The sequence below is a fragment of the Mustela nigripes genome, chromosome 2, assembly GCF_022355385.1.
Source record: "Mustela nigripes isolate SB6536 chromosome 2, MUSNIG.SB6536, whole genome shotgun sequence".
Lineage (NCBI taxonomy): Eukaryota > Metazoa > Chordata > Mammalia > Carnivora > Mustelidae > Mustela > Mustela nigripes.
Window position 1 is genome coordinate 53,017,328 of NC_081558.1, and position 26,509 is coordinate 53,043,836.

Genomic DNA, 26,509 nt, shown 5'->3' on the forward strand with positions numbered 1-26,509 from the left:
GAGCCCGATGTGGGGCTCGATCCCAGGACCCTGGGATCATGACCTGAGCTGAAAGCAGAGGCTTTAACCCACTGAGCCACCCAGGTGCCCCTAAAATAGAGTTCTTTTATTGCTCTTTCTCTTCTTGATTTGTAAGAGCTATTTGTATATTAGGGAGATTAGCCTTTTATGGGCTGAAGTGGTATTTTCTCCCACTTTGTTCTCTTTCCAACTTTGCATGTAGCTTTTCTGTGCAAAATTGCACACATGTGTTTTCACATAATCCATTGTATCTGTTTTATTGCTTATAGATTTAAGGCCATAGGTTCCTCACTCCCAGGTTATAAAGGAATTCACTGATGTTTGTTTTGTATAGTTTCACTGTCATACATTTAGATCAGTTCCATTTGGAGTGGATTCCAATGTACAGTGACACATGGAATCAATTTTATCTTCTTGCAAATGACTGTCCAGCTGTCCCCATATCATCTATTAAAAAGTTGCCTTTTTCTAATGACTTGTGATCACCTTATCATTAAGATACTAAGTTTCCATATGTACTTGGATGTTCTCTTCTGTTGTCTCTGGACTCAGGTCATGCCATGGGCCCATCTGTCTGTTGCCATGGTGACGCAATCCTCTTCTAAGTTGTTGGCTTTATGACCTGCTTGAACATAGAGCAAGGGAACCTCCTTAGCGTTTTTCTTCACCAAAGTTTTCCTAGACATCTTTGCTTATTTATTTTTCCCCCATAAACCTTAGAACCAGCTTGTCTAGCTCCAGAAAAGATACTTGTTGATTTTTTTCAAGTGGAGATTGTGGTAAATCTCTGTATGGATTTGGGTGATCCTGACCCGTTTCTTGCTGCTGAGTCTCCCTGAGTTCACACGGGAGAACTTTCTCCGTTGGTTCCAGTGTGCTTTTCATAAGGCCCTGGCGAGGACCACTGTGGGGCTGAGCTGATGGGTTTTTTTCATTTGAATGTTATACATTTCATGTAGGTTTATTCCCTAGGAATTTGTTTTTCATCACTCTTATGATGGGTTCTTCTCTCTCACTGTTTTCCAACTGGCTGCCATTTGCATATATGAAGGTAGACTTGTTGGTGGTCATTTTATACCTTGCTATCTTCTGAATATTGTCTTTATTCATCTCTTGAATTTTCTGGGTATACTTGCATATCATCTGCAAAAAGAGATCATTTATCTCTTCCTTAGGGTATGAACATTTTAAAGCTTTGTGTTATATTTTGCCAAATCTCTTCTTTTGAAAAATATGGTACCAATTTATGTTCCTGCTGGAAGTGTTTTGCCACTCCTTTGCCAGCACTGAGTATCAACATTTTTTAAATCTTTGCCAGTTTTAATACAACCTTCATTCATTACAAAGAGGACATTCATGGGGTCCCTTGTCCATCAGGTGCTTTGAGGGAGGCTAAGGTCACAGCATTCCTTCCCACCCCCAAGGCCTTATTCTAGGGTGAGATGAGACTAAAGTTTGTTTTTTTCTCCTCCAGCTTTACTGAAGAATAACTGACAAATATGTGTACAAATTTAGGTTTTACAAAGTACTGATTTAATATACATTATGAAATGATTGACACCATGAGATTAATTACCATATCCATCCCCTCACATGGTTAGTGTGTGTGTGTATTGAGAACACTTAAGATCTATTCTCTAGGCAAATTTCAAGTATATAGTATTTTTAAGTGTAATCACCATGTGTACATAGGATCTCCAGAACATACTCCTCTTACAACTGAAGGTTTGTACCCTTTGGCCAACATCTCATTTTCCCCAGTTCCTAGCAACCACCCATCTGCTCTCTGGTTCTCTGAGTTCAGCATTTTTAGATTCTACCTATAAATGAGTTCATATGGTTGTTGTCGAGGCTCAAGCTTCTGGAAGCTTACAATTAAGACTGCTGCCTTCCTGGACCCAGCCTATGGGAAAAGGACTGGCTGCCCTAGTGGAGGAACCCATCTCGGGCCCAGAGAACTCTTTCTCGAAAATCCCTGAGCAGTTATAAAAAGTCCATTACCCGCCACCCCTTCTGTAGAGCCCTGTCATAGTAAGCCCTTGGAGTGCCTAACTTGATTCCCTGCACAACCTGGCTGATGCCAGGAGCAAGGGGCAGAGCCAGTACCCCTCCCAACCCTCCTCCCACTATGGGCAAACGCAGGGCCTGGTGCTGAGGACCCTTCCCCATCAATGAGGTGAAGTACAACAGATGGAGCCTCTGGAGCTCTTGCTTTTCCATTGTGCCCTTCCCTGGACCCAACTCCCCCAGCCCCCAATGTCCTTTAAAAAACCCCATCCATTCACAGAGGGCACTGCTTGTTGACATAGATGGCCCAGGCCCTGGCTGGCATCCCTCTCATCCCCAACAGGTTTTAGCACCCCCCACACCAACCGTGGCCCCCTCCTTCATGCAGCCTGTCCCAGGCAGCCTTTGTTGTTCATGTAACCTTTGCCCACACACCTGTGCTCCCAGCTCTGTACCTGACTCGCTCTGCGATCCCAGGTGAGCATCTTACCTCTCTGAATTTGTCTCCCTCTGCACCTCCAGAGCTGTGCTGGAGTAAGGGAGGGCAAATTTGCATCAGTTCTGTGCAGCCATAGCCCAGGGGCCCCCTCCACCAGGAGCTCCACCAGTGTGTGTTTACTGGATGTCAGAGTGAAGGAAGAGATGAGCCCCAGCAGTACAGCCCTCTGGGAGCTGATTCTGCACCCAGGTGGTTGGACCAGGGGATACTCACATCCAGGGGCTCCAAAGGGCAGCCTCTGCTTGGGCTACAGCCACTCCATCCCATCCCCCATCAAACCCCATCTGAGGGTCTAGGCCCTGGAGCCCATTTCAAGCCATGCCCTGGAGCAGCTTGGTGGGCAGCTGGGCCCCAAGTATGGCAGGACTGGCCTGATCTCACTCTGGTCACTGGACCCCAGCCCAGGCTCCTCCCCACCCCGTCCCTGCTCCTACAGGCATCTGGATCTTTGCTGGTGTATCTTGGGGACAGTAGGGTGTATGTAGAAAGGGGGTATGGGTGTGCAGCCCAGGCAGCTGGGACCTCAGGATAAAGGAAATTTCCTTCTCTCTGTATTTATTTTCCACATCCTTGACTTTGAAAGCCAAGCTGGTGTTGATATTTACCTTGGCCGGGCCTCCCCATCTCCCTGGGCCAGCCTCATGTAAACATCATGTTCCTTCTCTCAGCTCTGCTAGGGTTGAGGTGGCCTTTTGCAACCAGTTCTAGGAATTTTGAAAGTTTGAAGGCTTAAGTTCAGAGACCAGCCCCCTAGGGAGCCCAGGGTGCGAGGAGCCCCAGGGGCTGCTGTACTGGCCTCCGGTTCCCTCCCAAGGATCCGGGCAGATGGTAGCAGAGAAAGAGGCAGTTGGGCAGGGCCTCCTCACTCCTCTTAACAGCGGTGATGCTGTGAGAGCCCCACTGTCCCCTTATTCATGCTGCCCCCTGAAGGATGGCCCCCAAAGTTTTGGGCTCCCCAAAGACACACAGGGACAGAGGCAGGACCTGGCTGTCTCCCCTGGGACTGGTGGGCAGAGAGCTGATTCCCAAGGGCCAGCCATCAGTCCTTGTCCAGGTGTGCCATCTGTAGTGCATTTGGCACCTGGACCACAGCTGACGCGCTGCCCCGGGGGTGGGAGGCTGCTGAGGTGGGTAGCGTGTGCACAGGCATGTGGGGCCGCCTCTGAGCAAGTACACAGGCCAGAGTCCCGGCCCCAGGGGACCGTGAGGAGACAGGATTACTTGGATTAATTTGAGAGGATGACGGGACAGGGCGTCAGTGCGGCAGGAAAAAAAAAAGCGGGGCAGTGATGGCGCTGTGTGGTGGGCATTGGAGGTGAGGGGCGCTCACAATCCCCATGTGGATCCCAGCACCCCAGCCCCCAGGCTGGCCGCCATTCACTCACTTAGCAGTGAGACCTCAGGCAAAAGACTTACCTTCTGTGTGATTTGCTTTCATTATTCAAGAACTGGGGTGTCTGTCCTTAGCGACAAGGGTGTTGTGAAGCACGCGGTGTGTCGTCTTTAAGTGGGAGCGGTCATTCTTTGCTTGCTCACACACCACATAGATTTGAGGCTACATCAGTGGGCACCACCGGCCATCTGGACACTGAATGTCTCCCCTTCTCCACACAGATCTGGGACATGAGCGACGATGAGACCGTATGACGTGGCCCACCCTCGCCGCCTGCTGAGGAACCCTTGGGTCACTAGAGCGGGACTGCTGCCCCCAGGACCGGTGATTCTGGGCCCCGTGCCCCCCCAACCTTTGTGGTCTCCTCCTCTGCATACCTTGAGGACCAGGGCCCCCGCTTCGCTGCCCAGGAGCATCTGGCGTTCTCCATTTCTTATGACTCATGATCCTACCAGTTCTGAGCTGAATAATAACCTTGGCTTTGGCATTGCCCTTGATCTGGGACTTCGTTCCCTCCACGAGTTTTTTTTTTCTTGTTGTCAAATGTTTGATAGTCAAAACTCCCGGGATCCCACCAGCTTGGCCCCCATAGGGCGTTAGTAAGGACGGGGAACAGTGAGCCCAACACATGCCAAATGCGGGGCAGATAAGACTCCCTGGGCTATTCTACAAACACCAGAGAGGGGCCTCTGGGTACCAGTGAGGGCAGAGATCCTTATAAACTTTGTCAGTCTGGCCTGCTGGAGAGGGAGGGATGTGCAGGACAGAAGGGCCCGCACCTATCCCAGTGAACCCAGAACTCCAGTCCAGAGTCTGCTATCCAGACGGTTCCTCCACCTCCTGACCTATCCTCAGCTGTGGGCAAAACACCTGTGCCGCCCTGCCTCCCTGCTCAGGAGAGGACCAAAGTTGCTGCTGCTGCCTTAAACTGGTGGAAGGGCCACAACCTAGTAATGGCCTGGGTGGGCGCCCCACCTGTCCCAGAGGAGGCCTCACATCCCCAGAGCCCACTCCTCTATGGCCAAGGGAAGGAGACGCCTTCCCTCAAGGCCCTCCTCAGTGTTACTCAGAGGGCCCTGACTGCAGTATTTGGTGGCCATCTGTGACACCCAGAGCTGCACCTAAGGACTCGGTGGGGATGGGGGACAATCTCTTCCCAACTGTGATCTTGGGGTGTTTTCTTCTGTCTCAGGCCTGGGACCCAAGTCAACAGTGAGTCTGAAGGCTGACTCTGAGAAAGGTGGGGTTTCTGCAGGTCAGGTCGTGAATGGGGCTTCTTGGGGAGTTGGAGCTACAGATGATGTCTGCCCGCCTGCCTGGGGCAGAGGGGGCACCTTTGGATGCAGGTGCAGGCCCGCTGTGCCGTTCCCCAGCCCGTTGGTCACACGCACAGCCTGTGGTTTAAGAGCACTTTATTATTGTTCTTAAGGCTACTTTTAAGTACAAAAAAAAGATGGCCTGCCAAACCTTTTTTTTTCTTCTTCTTCCAGGAAAAACAGGCCACAGAGAATGGTATATTACAGATTTACAAACATGGAGAGAGAACGGTCAGAACGCACTGCGACGGCGTGGCTCTGTGAAGAACTCACTGTGCTCCTCCTGAGGCCAGGGAGTGTGTCCTTTCCCAGTGAAATGTTTGGTTTTCTGCTTCCCTGTGTGCCCGGGGCCCCTCCAGGGGCCCGCCTATCCCAGATAGGTCAGTGCCGGGCGCCGACAGGCCGCTGCCCGAGGAGCCCGCCCTTCCCAGAGCCCGCCAGCGGTGGCTGCTTTCCCGCCACAGCGCTCAGTAGCCTGGAGCAATAACAAACTAGTGGCTATTAAGGCAGATGCAGTGTTCTCATAGAGTAACTGTGTTCCTGCACTTTTACAGACAAATCTACGACAAAAAAAAAAAAAAAAAAAAAAAAAATAAAAATATTTTTCCAAAAAAAATATGAATGATTACAATGGGAAAGGGGAAATTAAATAGCTACATATCATTAACAAATTAATTGTTCTTCAAAAAATACCTACAAATTTCTCTGTACATTCTTTACGCACAGCGTAATGATGGTCTTAAAGTTACCTATATAAAAAAAGTGTTCTCACCGATTTTTCCTACAGAAAATATAGGGGCCCAAATGCGAAAGCCTGGAAGCCCAGTTACGTGGGGGTGAAATGTGTGCAGGGGCAAGAGGAGAAGGGCTTTTCTTCTGCCTGTGGAAACACCTGCAGCCACCCTGGGACCACAAGAGCCGATCTGCTGACCTTTTTGCCCAGTGACAATTTTTACAATTAACCAGCTAACCTGTGTTTTTCTTATACAGAAAACCAGCCTCACAGGGGAGGCGGGCGCACCTGTTGTCACCTGGCCAGGCAACTTTTTAAGCCCTCTGGTGGCCTTCTAGAGACTGGAACAGGGCGGGGGGGGGGGGGGGGGGGTAGGATAGAAATGTACATTTACCAAAAAGAGGAGCAGCTGTTGAACATCCACAGCTGTGTCCGTCATGCTTTCTTCTTTGCCTAATTTCTAGTTAGTAGCTATTACTCTAGCAAACGATAATAAATGCAGTGATAACTGTATAAAGTCAGAGGAATGTATACTGCCTTGGCCCCAGCGTACGAGGAAGCACACAAAATACCATATCACAGATTGTCAGTAATCTGCTGTTCAGCCAAGAGGGTTGAAAAAAGGGAGCAGTTTCTGCATGGAGGGAAGTTGGAAGACACAAACCCCAACTCCCCTGATAGCTAGTCATAAGCAGACAGGGATGCAAAAAGTAAACGTCAGCTGGCAGCAAAAACCTCCAGCATCCTACATGGCGGCTGACCCACGAGTGGCCTGCCCATCTCCAGGGCCTGCCAGCCCCACACGACTCAGGAGTAATGTGAATATCAAACAAATCTCAGAGTACAACTGTACCAGCAGTAAGTATATCTAGGACTGTAAATGACAAAAATAAACTAATTCTGAAAAGAAGCTAGTAAGTATTAAGGTTCTTGTTTACTATATCTATACAATTAATAGAAACCAGCTATTTTTCTCCATTAAAACATGCATCACGTTGAAAGCACTACAGAATCCTCCAACCTCAGCTCTAGTCTAACAAACTGCAGTGTTTAGGAAAGGGAGAATGCCCGTGATTGGTAGAGTCTGCAGTCCAGTTGCAAGCACCTGAAATCTAGAGAGAAAGACCTATAACCTGTATGAGACTTCCCCTTCCAAAGCTGTTTTGTCTAAATTTAAAAAAACAAACAAGACACAAATGGTCAGAAATGTCATCCTTAAACCCTTTGTTTTTCAGCAGTTTGCCCTCAGAGTACTAGCATCTCACAGAAAGCTGTCAGGCAGGCAACTGAAGCCCTCCTCCAATAGTGCAAATCAGACGCGACAGTTCTCTGTTCTCTTCAAGTAGACGCACGCACGCAGACGCACTCACATGCGGCCCGGACCAAACACGCAATGGAAGCGAAGCCACACACACACCCCGGTCTCAAGAAGCAAATTGAAAAGCACGAAGCATCTGGGTCACCAACGTCATGGCTTGTGACTGAGAAAGCGTGCGCCGTGGAGTCCTGGCCCCCGACGGGGCAGCAGACCTGCATCAGAGGTTTCTTTGGTAACTGAGGCAGGAAGGCAGGATGCCAGGTTAGATGGTCCACGGGCAGCTCCCGGTATCGAGTTTGAGGGCCCCTGGTATTAAACCAAGCAAGTACAAAAACAGAACAAAAATCCAACGACATGGTTTTTGCGAATAAACCATCCCTTCCCTACCCTTCCCCCTACCCCACCCAGACAATTTTTTTTTTTGTTGTTTTTGTTTTTTTTAAGCACTGACTGTTCAAAGCTCAGGCAAACCATGCAGATTGACATCTTGTTTGAGGGTGGCACTCCCTTCATGAGACCACGGAGGGGGAGTGACTGTGGCTGACCATGTGCGCGGAGGGGCTGGCTGGCTGGCCCCTGCGCGAGGCTGACTCAGGGCTGCTGGACGCGCCATCCTTGGCTGCCTTGATCTGAAGCCACGTATCGCCCAGGGCCTTGGCAAAGTGGTCGTCCACGGAGCCTGTGATGGACACTGAGTTGGGCGCTGGCTCAGGCTCCTTGTAGTTCTTGCCCAGGCTCCTGCGGAAGTGCTCCTCCACCACGGGGTCACAGGTGGTGGTGGCTGTAGGGAAGGGGGACAGCGGTTAGTCAGGTCTCTGGGGACAAAGGGCCCGTCCCCACCTGCCCTGGCTTGGCACTTGGCCAGATCTCTCTTCTGAACCTGTAACATGGCAGCATGCCCACCTGAGCTAAGGGTGAGTTCAGAGAGAAAACCTGGCCTTGATAATGGTAGATCTGGTCCCACTACAGCTTCTTCCCCGGAGGTTTCTTCCCTCTGTCCCACTCAAGCCAGACACAATGCTGGGTGCATGTGTGCTCAAAACAAAACAAACAAAAACCCCAACACAAAACACTTTTTCAACCTCAATAAAAATACAAGCTCCAGAGGCCACTTGTTCTGTCCACAGCAATGTAGAAAGAATGCAAACACTCCACTTGAATCCTGTCCAAGGAGGAAGCCCGAGCCCCCACCCCAGCCGCCCCATGTGCAGGGTGACTTACAGCTCGGGGCCCTCCGGTAGCTGGCTGGCCCGGCCGCCACACAGCCGCTGTGCGCAATGGGGCAGTGGGAGAGGTTGCAGTTGCGGGTGCTGGCCGAGGCACACGTGATCACCGAAGGCCGGTTCTGGGGAGAAGAGGAGGCTGCTGTCAGCTCTGGCTTGGGAGGTCAGATAAGGAGCAGTGGTGCTCAGCCCTGCTGATGACCCCAGTCCTTATACACTTGCCACAGCTGGGACGCAGAACAAGTCTCTGTCCCTCTATCACCACGGAGAGCACTCATCCTGCCTGCAAGGAGCCAAGGGCCACTGTCCTCTGGGCCATCAGGTCCCTGTCCTCTGGGCAAGGCTACTCTGAGGTGCGCCTGTCCTGCAGCCCCTCCTGACAAGAGGCAAAGGTAAGGCCGGCCTGTCTGCCACCTCCAACTGCGAAACCAAGTGAACTTGCTAAGCTACAGCAAAATCAGAGTGAGTGGGCCTCTGTGGGTGCGTGAGAAGCCTCCACAGCTCCTGCCATCAAGTCTCCAGGGCAACCCAGTCCCTGCTCTTCTCAGCGTGTGCCCTATAGCCCAAGGGCTTCTAGGATCCCTCCCGGTACCCTCCCAACATACTCCCGGTTTTTGCTTAAACTAAAGACAGCTCAAGTTGGTTTCTATTATGACCACACAAATCCTGATGGAGACGGAAATGCAGGAAGTCCATCCAAGTATGAATTTAAATGCACCCCACCCCCAGCCCAAATTGCTCTACAGACATTCTCTCCTTCCCCACGACTACCTCCCCATTTAGCAAGTCAATCATGCCTTCCAAGTACACCAGGAAGACCCCAGCACCTGGCCCCGCTAGCCCACGCACACTTCAGAGCAACAACCAGGAAGCGTTTCTGGAGCCCCAGACCTTGGCACAGTATCCAGGACAGAAAATATTTGTGAATCAAATAGCTCCCTCAGGTTCCATCCAGGAAAGAGCTCTCCTGACAGTACTGAAGACAAGATAGAAGAGGATATGCCCGAAGTTCCAAAAAAAGTAGAGGGGAGCTGATGGAAGGGCTCCTCAGAGAGCCATCAGGGCTTCTCTACCCCTGGCCTTTGAGGAGTTCAATCAGTAGCCAGGGTAAAGACAAAAAGGCTTGCACAGCAAACCTTCCCACGATGGGAAATGAACAGGAGTGAAAAACATGTTCTGTGATAAAGATTTGGACCTGTAAGGATGGGCCAGGACGTGCTTGAGTCTAACACAAAATTACTCACATCCAAGATGGGGGAAGGCATGGCTCGGCAGCAGCATGGAAAGGAAAAATGGAAGTTTCAATACTACCTCAACACATCAGCCACAGGCATGGAGTTTGAGCCATCGCAGCACGGACAAAAGTGGTGCAGACAGAACATGACTTTGAGTCCAGGTCCACTCCCCCTTCATCTGGCAGCAACCTTCACCCTCTTCCCCTCCGTTTCTCCATGTATGAGAGAAGAAGAGTGGCAGCTGAAGAGGGCGTTGGAGGACCACCTGAGGTGAGAGTTTGGGGCCAAGGCTTGGTGGCAGGAGCCCTGCCATGCAGGGGCTGGTCTTACTGTCCCGGGAGGGTAGCCTGCAGCCTGCAGTCCACCTTCTGAAGGTTCTTTTTAACCCTGAGCCTGTGATCTCCCTGGTTCCCCTCTCGTAGAATGTGCCCTCCATCCATGAGACAGGGCTGAGGCAGCCATGTCCATAAGTGACCTTGTCCCACTGGCCACGCTGGAAATCTGACCCAGGCTTGGGGCCAACTACTAAGCCAGACTAAGAAAGAGATTCAGGTTGACCTCAGGAGTCATGGGATGGTCGTACCAGAATGGCTGTGCAGGTTAAGAAGCAGAGAGAGAGGAAAAAAAAGAGAAGAGAATGTGGAGACTGGACCAGCACAAAGCCGGGGAGGGAGAATGTGGCTTCCTCACCAGCTCTCAGAGGCAAGGGCTGGCCCTTCCTTCCTGATCCTGCCATACCCATGACCCTGGGCTCCAGGAGACGCCACAGGTCCTCCCAATAAAACTCCCTTCCTTTTGTGCTTACGTCAGCTCAGGCTGGTTTTTGTTCCTCGCAACCAGAGTCCTGGCTGACACAAATGTCACCAAGTGGGGTCATGTTTTGGGGAAGGGGTCATGGAAGGTGAAGAAAGGTAAAGTGTAGGAGAACAAATTTGGGGAAGCTCCGAATAAAGCTATAAGAATCAAGTCAATGTCCAGCTTTTATGATAGCCACTCTGGAGCAGAAGGTGGCCCCTGGGCAGGGCCCACCGGTGAACATGTGGCCACCAAGAAGACATTTCAATCTCACTCCTAGTAGCAGCAGATCATCTCCAGGACCCCTCCCAGCTGGAGATGAAGGGGCGCAGGCCTCTGGCTGAGTGCAGGCCAGGGCTTCGGCACCCACACACCCACCTGGAACAGGCCTCTGCCTCCAGACTCCTCCCCACACACCCTCATTTTCCAGATGGGGAAAACGGAGGCCAGAAATGAGTAACCTGCTGGAGCTTCCCCAGCCACCCTGAGACAGGGCCAGGCCCAGACGGTCACTCACACTCCCTCAGCCCTCGCCCCACCTGCTCTGGCTGGGCCCAGAACCGGGCTGCCCTCGGGGGAGAGCATCCGGAAGAGAACCATCCTACTATTCACTGTGTGTGTGTGTGTGGGGGGGGGGGCTTGTTCATATGTAACTTTAGCCCTCCTCTCCTCATTGGCCCATTCTCATGGGCTCTTCCGCAGCTTTCTTGAGACCACACTCTCCCCTCTGAGCCGCCATCACAGAAACATGCAGTGGGGTGACACTTTCAGCAGGCTCCCCACACATGCCTCTCTGGGAACTTTCCTATCCCAGTTCCCAGAGATCTGAGTCACAGTTTCCAGCCAAGAAAGGCAGGCTTCCACTGCCTGCCCGCCACCCGGAGCCGTGTCGTTGCTCCAGGAAGCCCTGTCCGCGTCACTGCCCTGGCTCCAAACTGCACGGTGGCAGGCCCCCTTCCCCAATGGAGCCACCCTGACAGCTCACAAATAAAACCCAACCCCGGACATGGGCGGATGCTGCCGAGCTGCCCACTGCTGTGTGGCCAACACAGTGCCTGGCACAGAACTCAGGAACCATCTAAGAGGAAGCTCAGGCCCCAGTGACCATCCAGGCCACACCATGCTGGCATAGGAAGGAGCTCGATGAATGGTCACCAGGTGCACAAAACACATGCTGACCTGCAGCCACGGGGCGGGGGGGGGGGGGGGGAGGCAAGCTGATAACCTCTGCTTCACCACCAACCCCAACCTTGAATTAAAGTTTAGGTCTGGGCTACCATGTCAGGAAAGCCAAAGCCACTATACCCAGGAGAGCTGTGAACTTATTCTACCGCTACTAGCTTTGTTTTCCAGCCAGGAATCACCCAAGATCTCAGGTTCTCAGTCCCAGAAAACACGTTCAACAGCCCCACAGCTCATCTGACAGGTCAGGGACCCTCTTGCTGGACTGGGCAGCTGGGCACACTTTATAGACGGATCGGGGAGACCCTGGCTAAAAGAGCCAGGTCTGGGGCGCCTGGGTGGCTCAGTGGGTTAAGCCGCTGCCTTGGGCTCAGGTCATGATCTCAGGGTCCTGGGATCGAGTCCTGCATCGGGCTCTCTGCTCAGCAGGGAGTCTGCTTCCTCCTCTCTCTCTGCCTGCCTCTCTGCCTACTTGTGATCTCTCTCTGTCAAATAAATAAATAAAATCTTTAAATAAAAAAAAATACAAAAATAAAAAAAATAAAAGAGCCAGGTCACTCCGTCCAGCGGCACACTTCTCACACAGCAAATATGACCAGAAGCAACCAGAAGACACTCAAAAATCACAGAAACCCATTCCAAAGCTTCAGACATAGCTTTTCTGGGCAGAGACAGTTCCAGGGGTTCTGGGGAGCTTCTTACCCAAGCCATGGGCTTAGAGGCTGAACTTCCCCGTGGAGTCCCACCCCCTACACACACACACACATCAAGGGACTCTCTATGGCACTGGCCACAGGCAGAGGGCTCAGTTCCCTGATCCTAGAAACCAAGTCTCTGATACTTAAACCACATCTCCTGTGGTCCGAGTGCAGCCCCCTCTGCACACACCCACCTCCCGGACCGGACTGCGAGCTCCTTCCAGGCTGGACCTGTATCCTACATGCGTGTCTCTGTGTCTCCAGGGCTTTGCAAAGCCCCGGGGCACAGTCCACACTAGTAAGTTTGCAATCCGTGAGTGCAGGGAGAAGTCGGCCTGAGCTGCTATCAGAGTAAGCGGCCATCTGCTGCCACATTAGTAGCTGAAGTACTACAGTCACTTGATAACAGACTCATCAAGACTGAAACGGTCAGTGCCTCTAGCTTACTTGACCAGCTTCTACATCCTCCCCTTGCACACAGTAGGTGCCTACCAAGTTTTGTTAAATGAATGAATGAAACAAAGGAATTGAGATGTTAGCCTTGCTGGGATACCCAGGCACCAGCACCATCTGTCCCAACGACAGACTGGATCAGAGACAGGCACTGGGCAGTGCTGGCCGGGCTGAAGAACAGCTGGGGCAGGCACGGGTGCTATCGTGCGTGGTGGGGTGCTGCAGGGAAGCCGTGGCACGCTCAGCAGCAGAGTCTCCAGCTGCACCCAGCATCTCCTCAGGACATGGCACCTGCCTCGTTCACTGCCCATCAGTTTTCAGCAAACACCAACCGGGGACGTATTGGGCCACAGGCCCCAGAGGTTCACAGAGAAACACCATGGCTTGTGCAGGAATTCCAAACCTTGATGCAAAGGATTTCCCCAGGAGCCCCAATTTTTAAATACTGTTTTTTTTTAACCAAGCAAACTGTGTTTATTAAGTAATAATTAATTTCCTTATTTTCCTTTAATAAAAAACAACCCTATCTGCCAATGACAGATTTCTCACCAGCAGGAGCTAAGAACCGCTTTAACCACTGACTGTAGAGGATTCCAACCCAAAGTAAAGGAACCTGACGTTTAACTTTGTCTGTGTGACGTTATAATAGGTAAATGCAGGATTTTCCTTGATCCTCCTAGAAACAGGATTCCCGAGGAAGACTGTTGAAAACCTGAACCGACCCTGCAGCCCCAGAGATGTTAAACGTCTTGTCCAAGACTATCAGTCCTGGGAGGTCAGGCCCAGACAGGTCTCAGTGGGAATTAAACACAAGGCAGCATTTGGTAAAAGGATCCGTGCTGCTGCCACTCTTCTTTCTAAGCTCAGAACCGAGGGTAAGCACCACCTCTCCTGCCACCTCCCTCCTGGCCCTCCCTCCTGCACGCTCCGCCTGGTCAGCCACCAACGGGAATCCTATGGCCAGAGGCATACCTGCTGCCGCTCCACTGGGGTCAGCGTGGGCGAGATGCCAGCCGGCCTGTTGGCGTCCATGCTGTTCTTGGTCAGAGCAAGGGGCTGCTCCATGCTGAGGCTGGGGAGGGACGTGTACAGGTGGTTGCCGTGCAGGCTCATGGTGGGGGCCACGGCACGCTCGATGGGGCTACGGCTCCGTTCCCGGGGGTCTTTTCGGCAGTCTCCATTGGCAGTCTTGTTCCTGAAAGACAGGAGACAGCACTCAGATGGGAATACCTGGCATCCCCTGAATGGCGAATGGGATGCCAGCCCTGTGCCAGGCGCTACAAGCTCATTATTTCATTGAATTCTGCTCCATGCTGGGGATAAATATTTATCATCATTTCCATTTCCTGAGGCTCAGGTCAAACATCTCCCCAGGAAGCTGAGGAGCCCCAACACTAAACTAGGGTCTGAAGTTGGCTCTGCAGGGCCATCCAAATGAAGGTGGTACCCCTCTGCTCAGCATGCCGCCCCGCGCATGGCTGTGCCTATCAGAGCCCTTGTATGAGAAACTCTACGTGCTAAGAGCCTGGAGAACCAGCCTATGCGCCTGATGCCAGCTTGGTTAGATAAGGATCTGCCATTCAAAAGGATGAAGAGGATGACGACGCAGTCACCAGACACCTCCTACAGGGTGGATCCTGTTCTGGGCCTCCAGCAGCATGAGCTCTCCAGGTCCTCCCAACAGCACCAAGGAGACGCCACAGCGTTCTCCTCTCCAGAGGACAGAACCAAGACTGGGGGGCAGGGGCATGTGGCTGGTAAGGGGTGGTGTCTGCCGTGGCTCCCTGTGTGCAGCTCTACCGTCTGGAACACACCAGCCACAGCAGTTGGCTTCAGAAGAGTCCCAGAGACCTCGGCCACACGTGTAGCACCCAGCAGATGCCGTGTGAACATGGACGGGCTGCCGACACCAACCCTCCTCACAATCTGAGCGACTGTGGCTCAAGGCAGCATCCTGTGCAGCATCTGTCAGACAATGACTGGCCAGGCACAGCTGATCAAAGCCCAGGAACACCGGGTCGGCCCAGCTCCCTCCTGCCCCGTTCTGCAGGGGTTCTTTCTGCCTCTGGTCTCAGCCCCTGCCATCTACCATGTTCTCAGCTGCTGGCACAATCTTATTCTCAGAACAAATGAGAAGTCTTTTAACTAGAAATGTAGCAGATAAAAATTTCAGTGACTTTTCTTTAAGGAATGCAAATTATTCTCAGAGTCCACAAGCAACCATCCTCTTGCCTCAGTGCACAATGTTTTATAGCAGAGAAGCCTAGGCTCATACACTAAGAAAACCAAAGAAAGCAAAAGTCATAGCCTGCCTCAGAAAAGACGTCAGTTGGAATTTTATACACACGGGCAGGTGCCTGTGTGTGACAGGCATGCCTTCTTCTGTCATAGGCTCATGTGCATTTGTAGGAAATAAGACAGAGCGATCCCATGTGCCCTTTGCCCTGTTCCCCCCGATGGTGACATCTTGGACAATTACATAGAGTGTCACAGCACACCCAAGCTCCAGACACTCAGACAACTGGCCAGCCTGATTCACATGCCCCACATTACTTGAATATCTCCAGCATGACCTCTTTTATAAAGCAGATCAACCCACATCCCACCCTGAGTTACAAATCTCAGTAGCTCAGCACCCCTTCAAGGCCTTTCCCACTCTGGTCCCGACCACTTTTCTATTGTCATGCCCCTAACCATGGTGCCCTGCAGTTACAACCATCTTCCTGCCATTCCTCAAGTAAGATGTGCCACTTTCAGCCTCTAACTGTGTGACCCCCGACACACAAATACACCACTCACTGCTGACCGTGCCTGCTGACTTGCCTTAGCTGCTCTGTTCTCAATCCCTAAGTGCCCCATGCATACCTTTCATAAAAAACCTATCACACCATTAGCAATGTCTTCATCTATGCACTGCCCCCCAACCTCCCTGGGGGCTTCTGCGGACACACCAAGCCCTGTTGCACTTTGTGGTACCTTCCCCACCCAGCATGCTGCCCTGTGCGGCAGGCCCACAGCGAGCATGAGTGAACACAGAGAAGCAGCACGCAGGTGACCGGGAAGGAAAGGCAGGCACTGTGGTAATGGAACCAAGGACTAGCAGAATCGGGAAGTGAGGTCTGAGGAGCCAGCTACAGGGGTGTTGACACCCTATGGACGTGGGACAAGCTTGGATCAATATGCCTGGGGGCGAAGCAGAAAGAGTACAAGACGTGGCGAGCTCCGTGAGCCCCAAGCTTTGGTCCTGCACATCATCTCTCGGGCAAGCCAGGGAGCCCAGCGTCCTCATCTACCTGTGGTCACAGCAGAATATCCCTCCAAGGGGTTTCAGCAAGGACTGAACAGAAGACAGACACCAACAATCATGCTAGCCCAGTGCAAGTGAGCAGGGGATACAGTGGGACCACATCAGCTCTAAGGTAGGGTAATTCACTGCAGAAGGCACAGTGTTTAATTTATGGGTGGTTTTTCTCCCTCTTACCCTCTGGTTGACTATACAGAATGATTTAAAAGCAATTAGAGAGTACACTGTCAGCCTATTAAGACGGTCATGCAAGAGTATGTCCTGGTCACACAGTTTAATGCTACACTGCACACACGCCCCTGGCAACCCCAGCCATTTTCTTTTCTTTTCTTTTTTTTTAAAGATTTCATTTGTTTATTTGACAGAGATCACAAGTAGACAGAGAGGGAGGCAGAGAGAGAGAGAGGGAAGCAGGCTCCCTGCTGAGCAGAGAGCCCGATGCGGGACTCGATCCCAGGACCCTGAGATCATGACCTGAGCCGAAGGCAGCGGCTTAACCCACTGAGCCACTCAGGCGCCCGACTGCAGCCATTTTCAAAGACCTACAGCACCGAACAAATACAAAAAACCTTAATTTTGAAACCGGCCCGTTCGTCATCCCATCTTCCTCTGACGATTCAGAAGACACGACAGGCCTTCCCAGGGAGGGCCACAGGGGCTGCAGAAGCACGTAGTTGGGATCAGGCAGTCCCGCTGAGGAAGTCCCCGCAGCCAGCCCACCAGCCTGTCCCACTCGGGATCGACAGGACTTTCTCCAGACGGGTGTTTGTTGCTAAATATACATTTTCTCAGACTAGGAAAAGACGACATCATCACAATACTCATCCTCAGTATCAGGTTTTCTTCTCAATCTGGATAAAATACAATATTTGACGGATCCATAAACTGCTTCCTTGACACAATCTTCTCCCTGCTCCCCACCCACCAAAACGACGTTCCTGGAGGCCACTGAATGAACAGCAGGCACTCAGGGCACGGACCGGTGGGCTTCTTAGTCCCAATCCACCTCTGTCCGATTCAGACTCCCAGCTTCTCAAGCAATGTTAACCGAGCCCCTATTCTGTGAAGGCTATAGAAAGGAAGACACGGCCTCGCCTTCTTGCAGGTTTGTGAGCCGGCAGGCCAAGCGTGGGCTCCCAAGGGGCAGCTACAGCCCCGCAGTGCCAGCAGGGCCCCAGGTCCGGAGGGGAGGCAGAATGCTGGAGAGTCAGAGGGCAGAGCCGCCCAGGGCTGACAGCAAGGAGCAGTTTCAAGCTCAGGCAGCACCTATCTCCATCCAATGTCAAAGTCACCAGTGCGGACAGAGGGCAGCCCGCATCCCCCAAATCCGACATCCGGGGCCCTTCAGTGTCAGCCAAGTACAGTGACAGGTATCAACCCGTCAAGCCTCGGGATGGCCAGATGACGAGGCCTGGGGAATAATAAGCCACATCCCAGGGGAGAAGGACGCCCCAAGGCAGCAGGGAACGGTCGAAAGGCATCCAGCTAACAGGGCAGACAGCAAGACAGGCCAGGGCCATACCCACAACCTGCACCCCCAAAGACCTGCTCTGCACTCATCCTGCCCCCAGGATTGAGAGAAGAGAACTTTGGGGAGGCTAACCCAAAAAACAGTCAACTGCAAGCATGACGCAGCAGGGCATCACGGATCAGGCAAAACACTGACAAACACAAAGAGAAAATGTCTGAAGAACTTGGTGTTCAATTTTAGCAAAATTATACATTACTCACATTTCCAGCTCATTTTCCTGGTTCCCAGAGCTTAAAGACCGACATTGTTTTCCACGTTTCCCCCCTCCTCCAGTGAATCATAGCCCAGGCTCCCCAGCTTCCCAGAGAATCATGTGCTCTCACTGACAGCAGACAGACCACACGCTTTCCACCCAGGAGATCCAAGTCGCCCCCGTTCTAGTTAAAGGCAAAGTCTGCTTATGAAAAACCAACTGCAGGCCCGTTGGGGCCCAGAGGCCTCCCAGGTGCCTCGCCGCCACCGAGGCCAGGCAGCTGACTCTACAGCACGCCGGCCTCTCGCTGGGAACATGCACTCCCCCTGGGGCAGCACCCCACTGCCAATGTTCAAGGAGAGGAAGCAGAAAGGGGGACAAATGTGGGGAGGTGGTAAAAGGGAAGATGTCTATTCCGCGTTCTTCCAGGACCAAGTGTTCCAGGGAATGGACAGCGTATGCCCCTCTGCCCTCTCTGAGTTGAGAAGCCAAGTGTCCACTGGGTCTGGGGAAAAGTGCAGTGAGATGGCAAAAGAATCCCTCCACCACACGCAGAAAGGGCGCTGTGTGCATCTCTGTTCTCATTAGAATGAGGTTTTCCTGCCCTTAGACAAACAGGAGCTCGAAGTTGAAACCAAACCCTTGGAAAGGATCACTTGACATTCTGGGGCCTTAGCTGAATTCCATGAACTACTGACAGCTATTAAATAAACCAACATGAGCCTGAATTCTTCTAGCAGGGGAGAGGCAATGGGTAGAAGACATTTTAGTTGGTGCTTTCAAGGGCATATTCTGGGCCCCAGGGGGCCGCCGTGGCTGCGGGTCTCTCAGCCCAGGTGAATGAGGCAGGGCCTAGCCAGCCCCTGCAGGAGCAAACCAAAGGCCTGCCATGGCCTCCTCCATGGGGCACGACAACAGAGGTTCAAAGCAGAAAGGAGCCCGAGCAGTGGTGAGGCCCTGGGGAGCAGGGGCCATGAGAGGAGCGTCACAGCCAAGACACAGCCCTCCCCCCAGTGCAGCCCCTCCGCTTCCATTTCACTTCTTCCTGGAGCAGTTGCCCTCTGGGAAACCTACAGGACAGACAGACCTACAGTAACAGACCTTTATGGCCCAGCACCAACAATAATAAAGTCAGGGGGCACCTGGGTGGCTCAGTCGGTTAAGCGTCTGCCTTCAGCTCAGGTCATGATCCCAGGATCCTGGGATTGAGCCCCACATCAGGCTCCTTGCTCAGCAGGAGCTCACCTGCACAAGTGCACACCCATGCTCTCTCTCAAAGAAAATCTTCAGTAAAAACAACAATAAAGTCAGGAAAGCATCTTCAATTTTAAAAAGCTTCCTCAGACAACATACTTAATGCCACTGAAGGGTACACTTAAGAATGGCTACAGTGATGTCTGGTTGGCTCAGACAGTAGAGTGTGTGACTCTTTATCTCAGGGTATTGAGTTCGAGGCCATCGGGTGTAGAGATTATTAAAAAAAACAAAATAAACTTTATTTTAAAACGGCTAGAATGGTACATGGTATGATAAATACGCTTTACCAGGATTAAAAATAATAATGATTTTTTTTTAAAAGCCAAAAGCATCGAACAGCCATTACTTACTGAGTTCCTCGTGTTTATGACGGGGTGGGTGGTGCTGCCCCAGTTTCACAAAAAAGAGGAGCAAGATGCTGAAGATAAACACTTAGCCAAGAATGGAGGGAGAGGCAGGGCATCAGCCAGACATACCAACCGCTCCTCCATCGTCCCCCCAGGCCCTTGTAAGAGTCCTTCTCTACTGCCTGCTCTGCCCAAGCTTCTAGGAGGCCTTCCCTGGCCTCCGGACTGCACGGATAGAGGGAACAGTGGACATGCATGAGGGGACCAGCCCTCCACTGTGTCGCCTTGCCTTGCAGTCAGCCAGCTCCAAGGACACTGGCGAGGGCCCTGCACCCCTCGTGCTCTGCCCTCTCCCCAGAGGCCTGCGCAGGGCCAGGCACATGGTGGACGTTTCCCTCTTCAGTGAACAAGGGAATTACTGAAGTACCTACGTTATGCGTGCCTCCAGCGAAGAGCATCTGTGGTGAATGAAAGAGGGATTAAGGAAATTTCAGCGGCAATTCCCAGCAAGAGAAACGTTCTGAGCAAGCAGAATTTAGGGAGCTTTTAAATACTGAGAGTAAACAGTAATGAAATGTCTTCTCCCTGTAACTACTTTCCCCAATTTTTGTCCTCCTGCCCCCCAACTGTCTCCTAGGCCGTCACACACCACCCCCACTTTCTCCTAGTGAGCAGGGTAATATTCACAGCTTCCTGACAAGCAAGAGGGCATTGGATGTGTCCCCAAGACACTCTGTCAAGCCTGTCACTCCTTGGTACCAACTACAGACTGGAAGCAGAGGGGTCGTGACACCACCAGGACGCTGTGGGGCAGAGGGAAGGCAGAGGTCCCCTCCTGGATTCAGGATGATGAGCTGTGTGTCACAGGCAGGAAAAGCTGGGAAATACTGGCATTCAGTGTCCCAAAGACACAGAATAATCTGGGACCTCTGCTTCAATCACAAGCACATTCTGCTTGGCAGCAGAAAGGGGACAGAGACTGACTTTGACTTTTAACTGTGGGGAGACACTGTGTTGCAAATGAAATTATCATTGCTTAACAATCAAGACAAAAGCCAGAGCCCTACCACCATCCAAGGTCCAATCTGCGTGGGAAGGGCCCCGCAGTTGGTGAATTACACTGTTGCCACATCTATCCACCCACATAACCGTCTTCCCTGTGAGCTCCCCACAAAGGTAGCATCCCTCTTCTGCTAGTTCAGCTTTCAGAAAGCACACTGTAGGACGTGTGTGCCCTACAGTTCCAGTGAGGAGTGTATACCACTGGCATGTTGCCCTTAGAAAGTAGTGTCCAAAAATATAAAGCGTTTAAAGCCAGGGAATCCCTCTATTTACCTTGATTATCTTTATTATCGTGAACTATCACTTATTGAGTGCTACATGCCAGATCATAGTCTAGCCCTTATTGTTACTAAACCCCTCACTACAATGTAAAGTATCATCCCCATTTTATAGAGGAGTAAACTGAGGTTCAGAAAGGTTAGGCAGTTCTTCTAAAGTTGCAAAACCAATACAGTACGAGGATTCTAATTTCTACGTGACTGGCTCCAAAGCCTTTCCTTTGCACCTTTCCCTCTCAAGAGAGGGGGAGCACAGCAGGGAAAACGACAACGACCTATGTACCCACCCCCCAGGACTGACAAATGAAATCACATACGGTATGCGCTTCCGACATTTTCTTTCCTCTTATGGGAAATGCTGGCAGCAGTCGATGCAGCAGATCATGGGAGACACGGCTGAAGGCCTTCCTTCGTGCTCCCCGGCCCCAGCTCATTCCCCTTCTTCAGCCCTAAATGCACCGCTGTCCTGTATTTGGGGCGTCTTCCGATCTGTGCTTAAGAACTCTCACCACAGAGGAGTCTGTCTGTAAGTACTATGTAGCCAGCCCATTCTAAATCTACATTACGGTCTCATACTGCACGTACTGCCTCACAACCATATGCTCTCCTCCTTGCGTGGTTTTGGGGCTCTATCCGTGCCCTGACCTACAGATCCAGCCGTGCGCCTGCTGTGTGGGACAACTTCACATCTCCACAGGAAGTCACCATCATGCAGGGCCATCTCTCTACCACCAGGCACCCCGATCATCTCCCTGGTTTGCCTCGTTATAAAAAACCCATGGTGCTTCTGTCCTTGTACATCTCTGCCCGGGAACAGGGTTTCTGAGTACCACTCAGGTAGATGTCTAGAAGCACACCACTGGCTGCCAAGCTCACCACCTTCCAGACTTCAACAGATGCTGCCAAACCCATCATGACATAGCTGTCCGCTCTGCCCGGCCTCGGCCAGCGATGCGTCACCGGCCCTGGCCACGTGCATCTTCCACGATGTCCGGCTTCGATAGCCTGTGGATTTCTGCTATTTTTGTGGTGCATAGTCATTCCTCCTTGATGTTTTAACTTGCATTTCTCCAGTTACCAGCGGAGTTGAACATATTTTCATACATCTCTTGGTCATTCATTTTCCCATTATAAATTGCTTTTCATTTGTTATGGGTTGAATTGTGTTTTCCCCCAAAAGATGTTGAAGTCCTAGTCCCCAGGAACTATAAATGTGATTTCATGTGGAGTCTTTGCAGATAATCCAGTTAAGATGAGGTCATGAGGAGCGCCTGGGTGGCTCAGTGGGTTAAAACCTCTGCCTTCAGCTCAGGTCATGATCTCAGGGTCCTGGGATCAAGCCCCAGGTCAGGCTCTCTGCTCAGTGGGGAGTCTGCTCCACCTCTCCCTCTGCCTGACTCTCTGCCTGCTTGTGATGTCTGTCAAATAAATTAAAAAAAAAAAAAAAAAAAAGGATGAGGTCCTGAGGGTGGGCCCTAATCCAATAGGACTGGTGTCTTTATAAAACGTGGGAAATTTGAATACAAGGGCAGACAGGAAACGATGTGAAGACGCAGGGAGAATGCCACCTACAAGCCAAGAATGCCTGAGGCTACCAGAAGTTAGGAGAGAGGCAAGAACAGATGGACACTCAAAGCCCTCAAGAAGGAACGGCCCTGCTGACACCCTGATCTGGGCCGTCTAGCCTCCAGGACTGGGTGACAATCTACTTCTCCTGAGCCCTCTGCTCCACAGCACTTTGTCACAGCGCTCCTGGGGGAACCGGTACAACTTCCATGGCTTTTCCGCACCACTGCTTTATACTTCTTTAGCTATTCTCCACAATCATGTTTTTTTCCTGCTTTATCTGTAATTAACATACCCCATCCCCCTGCAGATGCATGAATGTCTTAAAGCTTCATTTTCAAAGAGGCTCCCAAGATCCACTGGACCTTGTCATCCATGCCTGTCAATAGGAGGGATATTTAATAAAAGTGCCAAGAAATGACAACACAAGTTGACATAGTATGTGTGAGGCCAGGCGTGCCAGGGGAAGCTGGAGGGTTAAGCTATCCCCTGACTTCACTTCCAAGAGCAATTCAGGAAGTCAGGAAAAGGCATCCCCAGCTGCCCCCACATACAAGATGGAAGAAGCCTATCAGCCAAGTTATAATCCAAAACCTTTTGGCTCAGTAACATTTTGGACAAATGACGGGATGAATGACCCACCAGATCTTTCCAACATGCTGCACTGATAGGCTCACCGACAACCAATCCCTCCAGCCCACAGGCCAACTGTGGGTATGGTCCTCCTTCCCGCATCAGTGCTGTGCAAGCCGTCTGGGGTGCCCATCACCATGCCCTTGGAACACGGAAGGAACAGGAGCTGAGAGGTGGCGTGATCACCGAAGGTCACCAGGTGGGTAGGTGGTGAGGCAGGGACTCAAACCAGACCAACCCCTTCCTCTTCTGCCAAAATGGCCTGCAGGGGCTTGAGAAACAGCCCCTTCCTCTAGGGCAGGGAGTGGGGGTGAGATCACAAATAGTGTGGAGTGTAAGAGGAAGTTTGTATCTAAGTGACAATTCCACCGTTAAGGACTCGGACTATCTCTATAATTGAGTCAAGGGTTTCCAGTCAAAGCCTTCCCAAGAGTGAGAGCCACTAAATTAGTAAAAGGACATCTCTGCATACTGTCCAGGCTTCAAGATTCTTCAGACTTCCCTCCATTCCTCCCGAGATCAGCCCTCATGAGCATTCTGGGAACTCCTGCAGGAGACTGGAAGGAACTCCAGCGGATAGTAAGTCCCTCCTTGAACACAATTACTCTGCAGATCTCACAAGAGACCCTGGGGAACCCAGAAAACCTGATTGACATCACCAGAGTCATAGGGTTGCACATACCCAGCACAACCACTTAAGTAAAGCTTCTAGAGAAAACCCAAATGTGAGCCTTAAGAGAATACATTTCTTAATGATTTTGGTTAGAAATCTCTCTAAACCATCCTATAATCTCCTTCCGTTCTTGGTGATTTGGGATCTTCAGCATAAACATGGCTCTCGGAGGCAAGGGAGCAGGCCTCTGTGACAGGCCCGGCCCGAGTTCTCTCAGATGGCTCGGCCGCTTGAATTCTTGGGTCAGCGACTAGAGTCACTCCTGGAGAAGCCACTGCCCGTGCTGGTCACCCTGCTCCTCATGGTGGGCCAAGAAGCCAGGCAACTAGGTATGATAGAGCAGTGTGAAAAGGATGAGTAGATAGGCCCTGAGCGAGTTCAGGGCTGGACAGGGTGCCCTTCCCCGTCTCCCACTCCAGTGTTCACAGAGCTGACCTGCTGCACAAAGGAAGAGCTTTCCAGAGCTGTCACCCTAGGAGGTGAGACGCCCAGCGATGCTGGCGGGCAGGGCAGAATTGCCACAGATAGTCAGGAGACTCAAGCCATGGTTCCAAATAGCTCAACCCCATGCAAATAAGGCATTGGTTTTCTTCGACGAGAAATGTCTGTACATGTTTCCCACCATTAGCAGAGACACAAGGAAAAACCCGAGAACATGACATGTAGAGCATCTCATTCAACCCTCCCCACGCCCACCGCCCCCATTGGCGATGATTGCCACTAAGACAGTGGGCCCCTACCTGAGGGCCGGGGACGCCAGAGTCCTCGTGCACGGCAAGCCCTGCTCGGCCCTCAGATGAATCACATACCCCACATGTGTACCCTCTTGCACTTTTCATGAGAATGGATGTGTGGCTGAGATTCACGAATTAATTTAAAATTCCTACTGCTAATAAATTGGTAGGAGCTTTGGACATTATGTATTCTCTCAATGAATGATGCTTAAAAAATACAACCACTTTCATATTTTTGGCATCAAACAGAGTCCTTGTACCAGAGATGGGATGGAAAACATAATGTCTCCCCTTCTGTAACTGAGCTACAATGTCTGAGGTCGACAAAAGCCTCGAAAAGATCATCTACCTCCTTCCACAACAAAGAGGAATCAATATGGTGCTATTTTGCTCTGCTGGCCTAATTTGGGGAATGCTTGGGTCAGCTGGGGCCAGGTGAGGAGAAAAAGGGGGAGCAAGGGACCTGACCACCAAGACTGTCCAGTGTCAGCACTGGCTTTGCTGGGGTCAACACAGAGGCACAGCTGCCCCTGCTGCTTCCCACCCCACTTTCCACACCCTCCGTCTGATTCTAAGATCCACAGGCAAGACTTTCCTTGTGCCAGAAAAGTGGTATGTGACCCATGGCTTTATGTACCCTCCTCAGGAAGGCGGAGGATGGAAGCACCCCCTTTCTTAGCTATCCACTGGCCTAAGACCCAGAGAAGAAAGGTCCCTCTACACACACCTGGGGTGAAACACACTTGGGAAAATGACTTCCGCTCACAGTGTACTTCTCAGAAGACTCCCCCTGTTGGTGTGTGGACCGGTGTCTGGCACACAATGACTAACTTCCGAATGAACCAACCAAAGAGCACACAGATTCTTAAGAAAAACCAGCTGGTACCGAGCCATCCTTCATAACTCCATTCGAGTTCTTCAGAAGGCTCATTCTTAGTTTTTACTCTGCATTTTGCTACAAATCATTGGAGAATATTATAAAGCCATTTAGCAAAAAGACTGGATGTTTTGTCCTACTCAGAGGAAGAAAGCTTCACGGTAAGACGGCTGTGAATAAAGGAGAGGCGAGGAATCAGAGCATCCCAAAGACGAAGACGGCCATACTGCTGCTTTTTTAACAACCGAAGTACAGTTGGTGCACAATGTTGCACTGTCTCAGGTGTGCCGCAAAGTGATGCAATACATCTGCTACATTCGTCTCTACTCACCCCAAGTGTAACTACCAGCCGCCATCACACAACCCTATCAGAGCACCACTATGCTCCTTCCCTATGGCATGCCTTTCGCACCCCTGACTCATTCGTTCCATCACTGAGGGGTGGCTCCTTCTCAAACACTTCTGGAGATGGGCATTTACTTCCTCTTCGGGCATTTCACTCAACGACTAAAGAGCTTCAGTGAAATGTTCTTCCTCACAATGAATGAAATCTGCTTTCCAGCATGATTCTTTGGACAAAGGTCCAAACCTCTGGAAAGCCTTTCGAAAGACTCAATGAAGTCTCTTTCCTCTTCTAGCTCCTGGAAAACTACTATGTCAGCCCTGCCACGGACAGATTCCTCTTCACCAGAGAATTGCTCTCAACTGTGCCGGAACCCCCACCACCCTGACACCCGCCCCACACGCCCTACAATGAATACTCCTTGGTGAGTATGGTGCCCAGAACTAAACATAATACTCCAGAGGTGACCTAACGCAGAGCACACAGGAAAAGAGAACTCCCCTCAATTTATGGTAGCATATTTCTGAGCCAAACATCAGGACATAAGGTCTAGTAAGAATGAAGGTCAACAGAATTGAACACTCCAGGAGGACTTCAACACTCCCAGTCATCTAGAACTACACTTTCAACAGCATTACCCAAGATGCACCTGGGTCATAGAGTAAGTGTGTGGTTTTCTTTTAACTCAGCTCTATGTGGGACCCCACCATGGCAAGGACAGAGGTGTGCCAGCCCTATCTGCATTACACATGCATACATGTCAGAGGTGCACGGGCCAATGTCCTTCCTGTGCTGCTGGGTTTGCCGCTGCCTCTCTTCCCCTATGGGCACCACACAG

The 26,509-nt window shown here is 51.4% G+C and overlaps 2 protein-coding genes across 8 annotated transcripts in view; one reads left to right on the top strand and one right to left on the bottom strand.

Moving 5' to 3' along the window:
• ATG7 (autophagy related 7) overlaps positions 1–5,835 on the top strand; it is a 258,133-nt gene extending 252,298 nt beyond the window's left edge. For all 3 annotated transcript variants that reach the window (XM_059390338.1, XM_059390340.1, XM_059390339.1), the window contains one exon: positions 4,142–5,835. In XM_059390338.1, coding sequence (XP_059246321.1) covers positions 4,142–4,174 — 33 coding nt within the window. In that variant the 3' untranslated portion in view covers positions 4,175–5,835. The remainder of the gene's footprint in view (positions 1–4,141) is intronic.
• VGLL4 (vestigial like family member 4) overlaps positions 5,316–26,509 on the bottom strand; it is a 154,546-nt gene continuing 133,352 nt past the window's right edge. For 4 of the 5 annotated variants that reach the window (XM_059390342.1, XM_059390343.1, XM_059390344.1 and 1 more), the window contains 3 exons: positions 13,846–14,068; positions 8,509–8,632; positions 5,316–8,068 (listed from right to left, as the gene is read on the bottom strand). In XM_059390342.1, the coding sequence (XP_059246325.1) occupies positions 7,797–8,068; positions 8,509–8,632; positions 13,846–14,068 (619 nt within the window). In that variant the 3' untranslated portion in view covers positions 5,316–7,796. Of the gene's footprint in view, positions 8,069–8,508; positions 8,633–13,845; positions 14,069–17,908; positions 18,016–26,509 lie in introns of those variants that run through there. The other variant, XM_059390345.1, reaches the window with a different exon arrangement.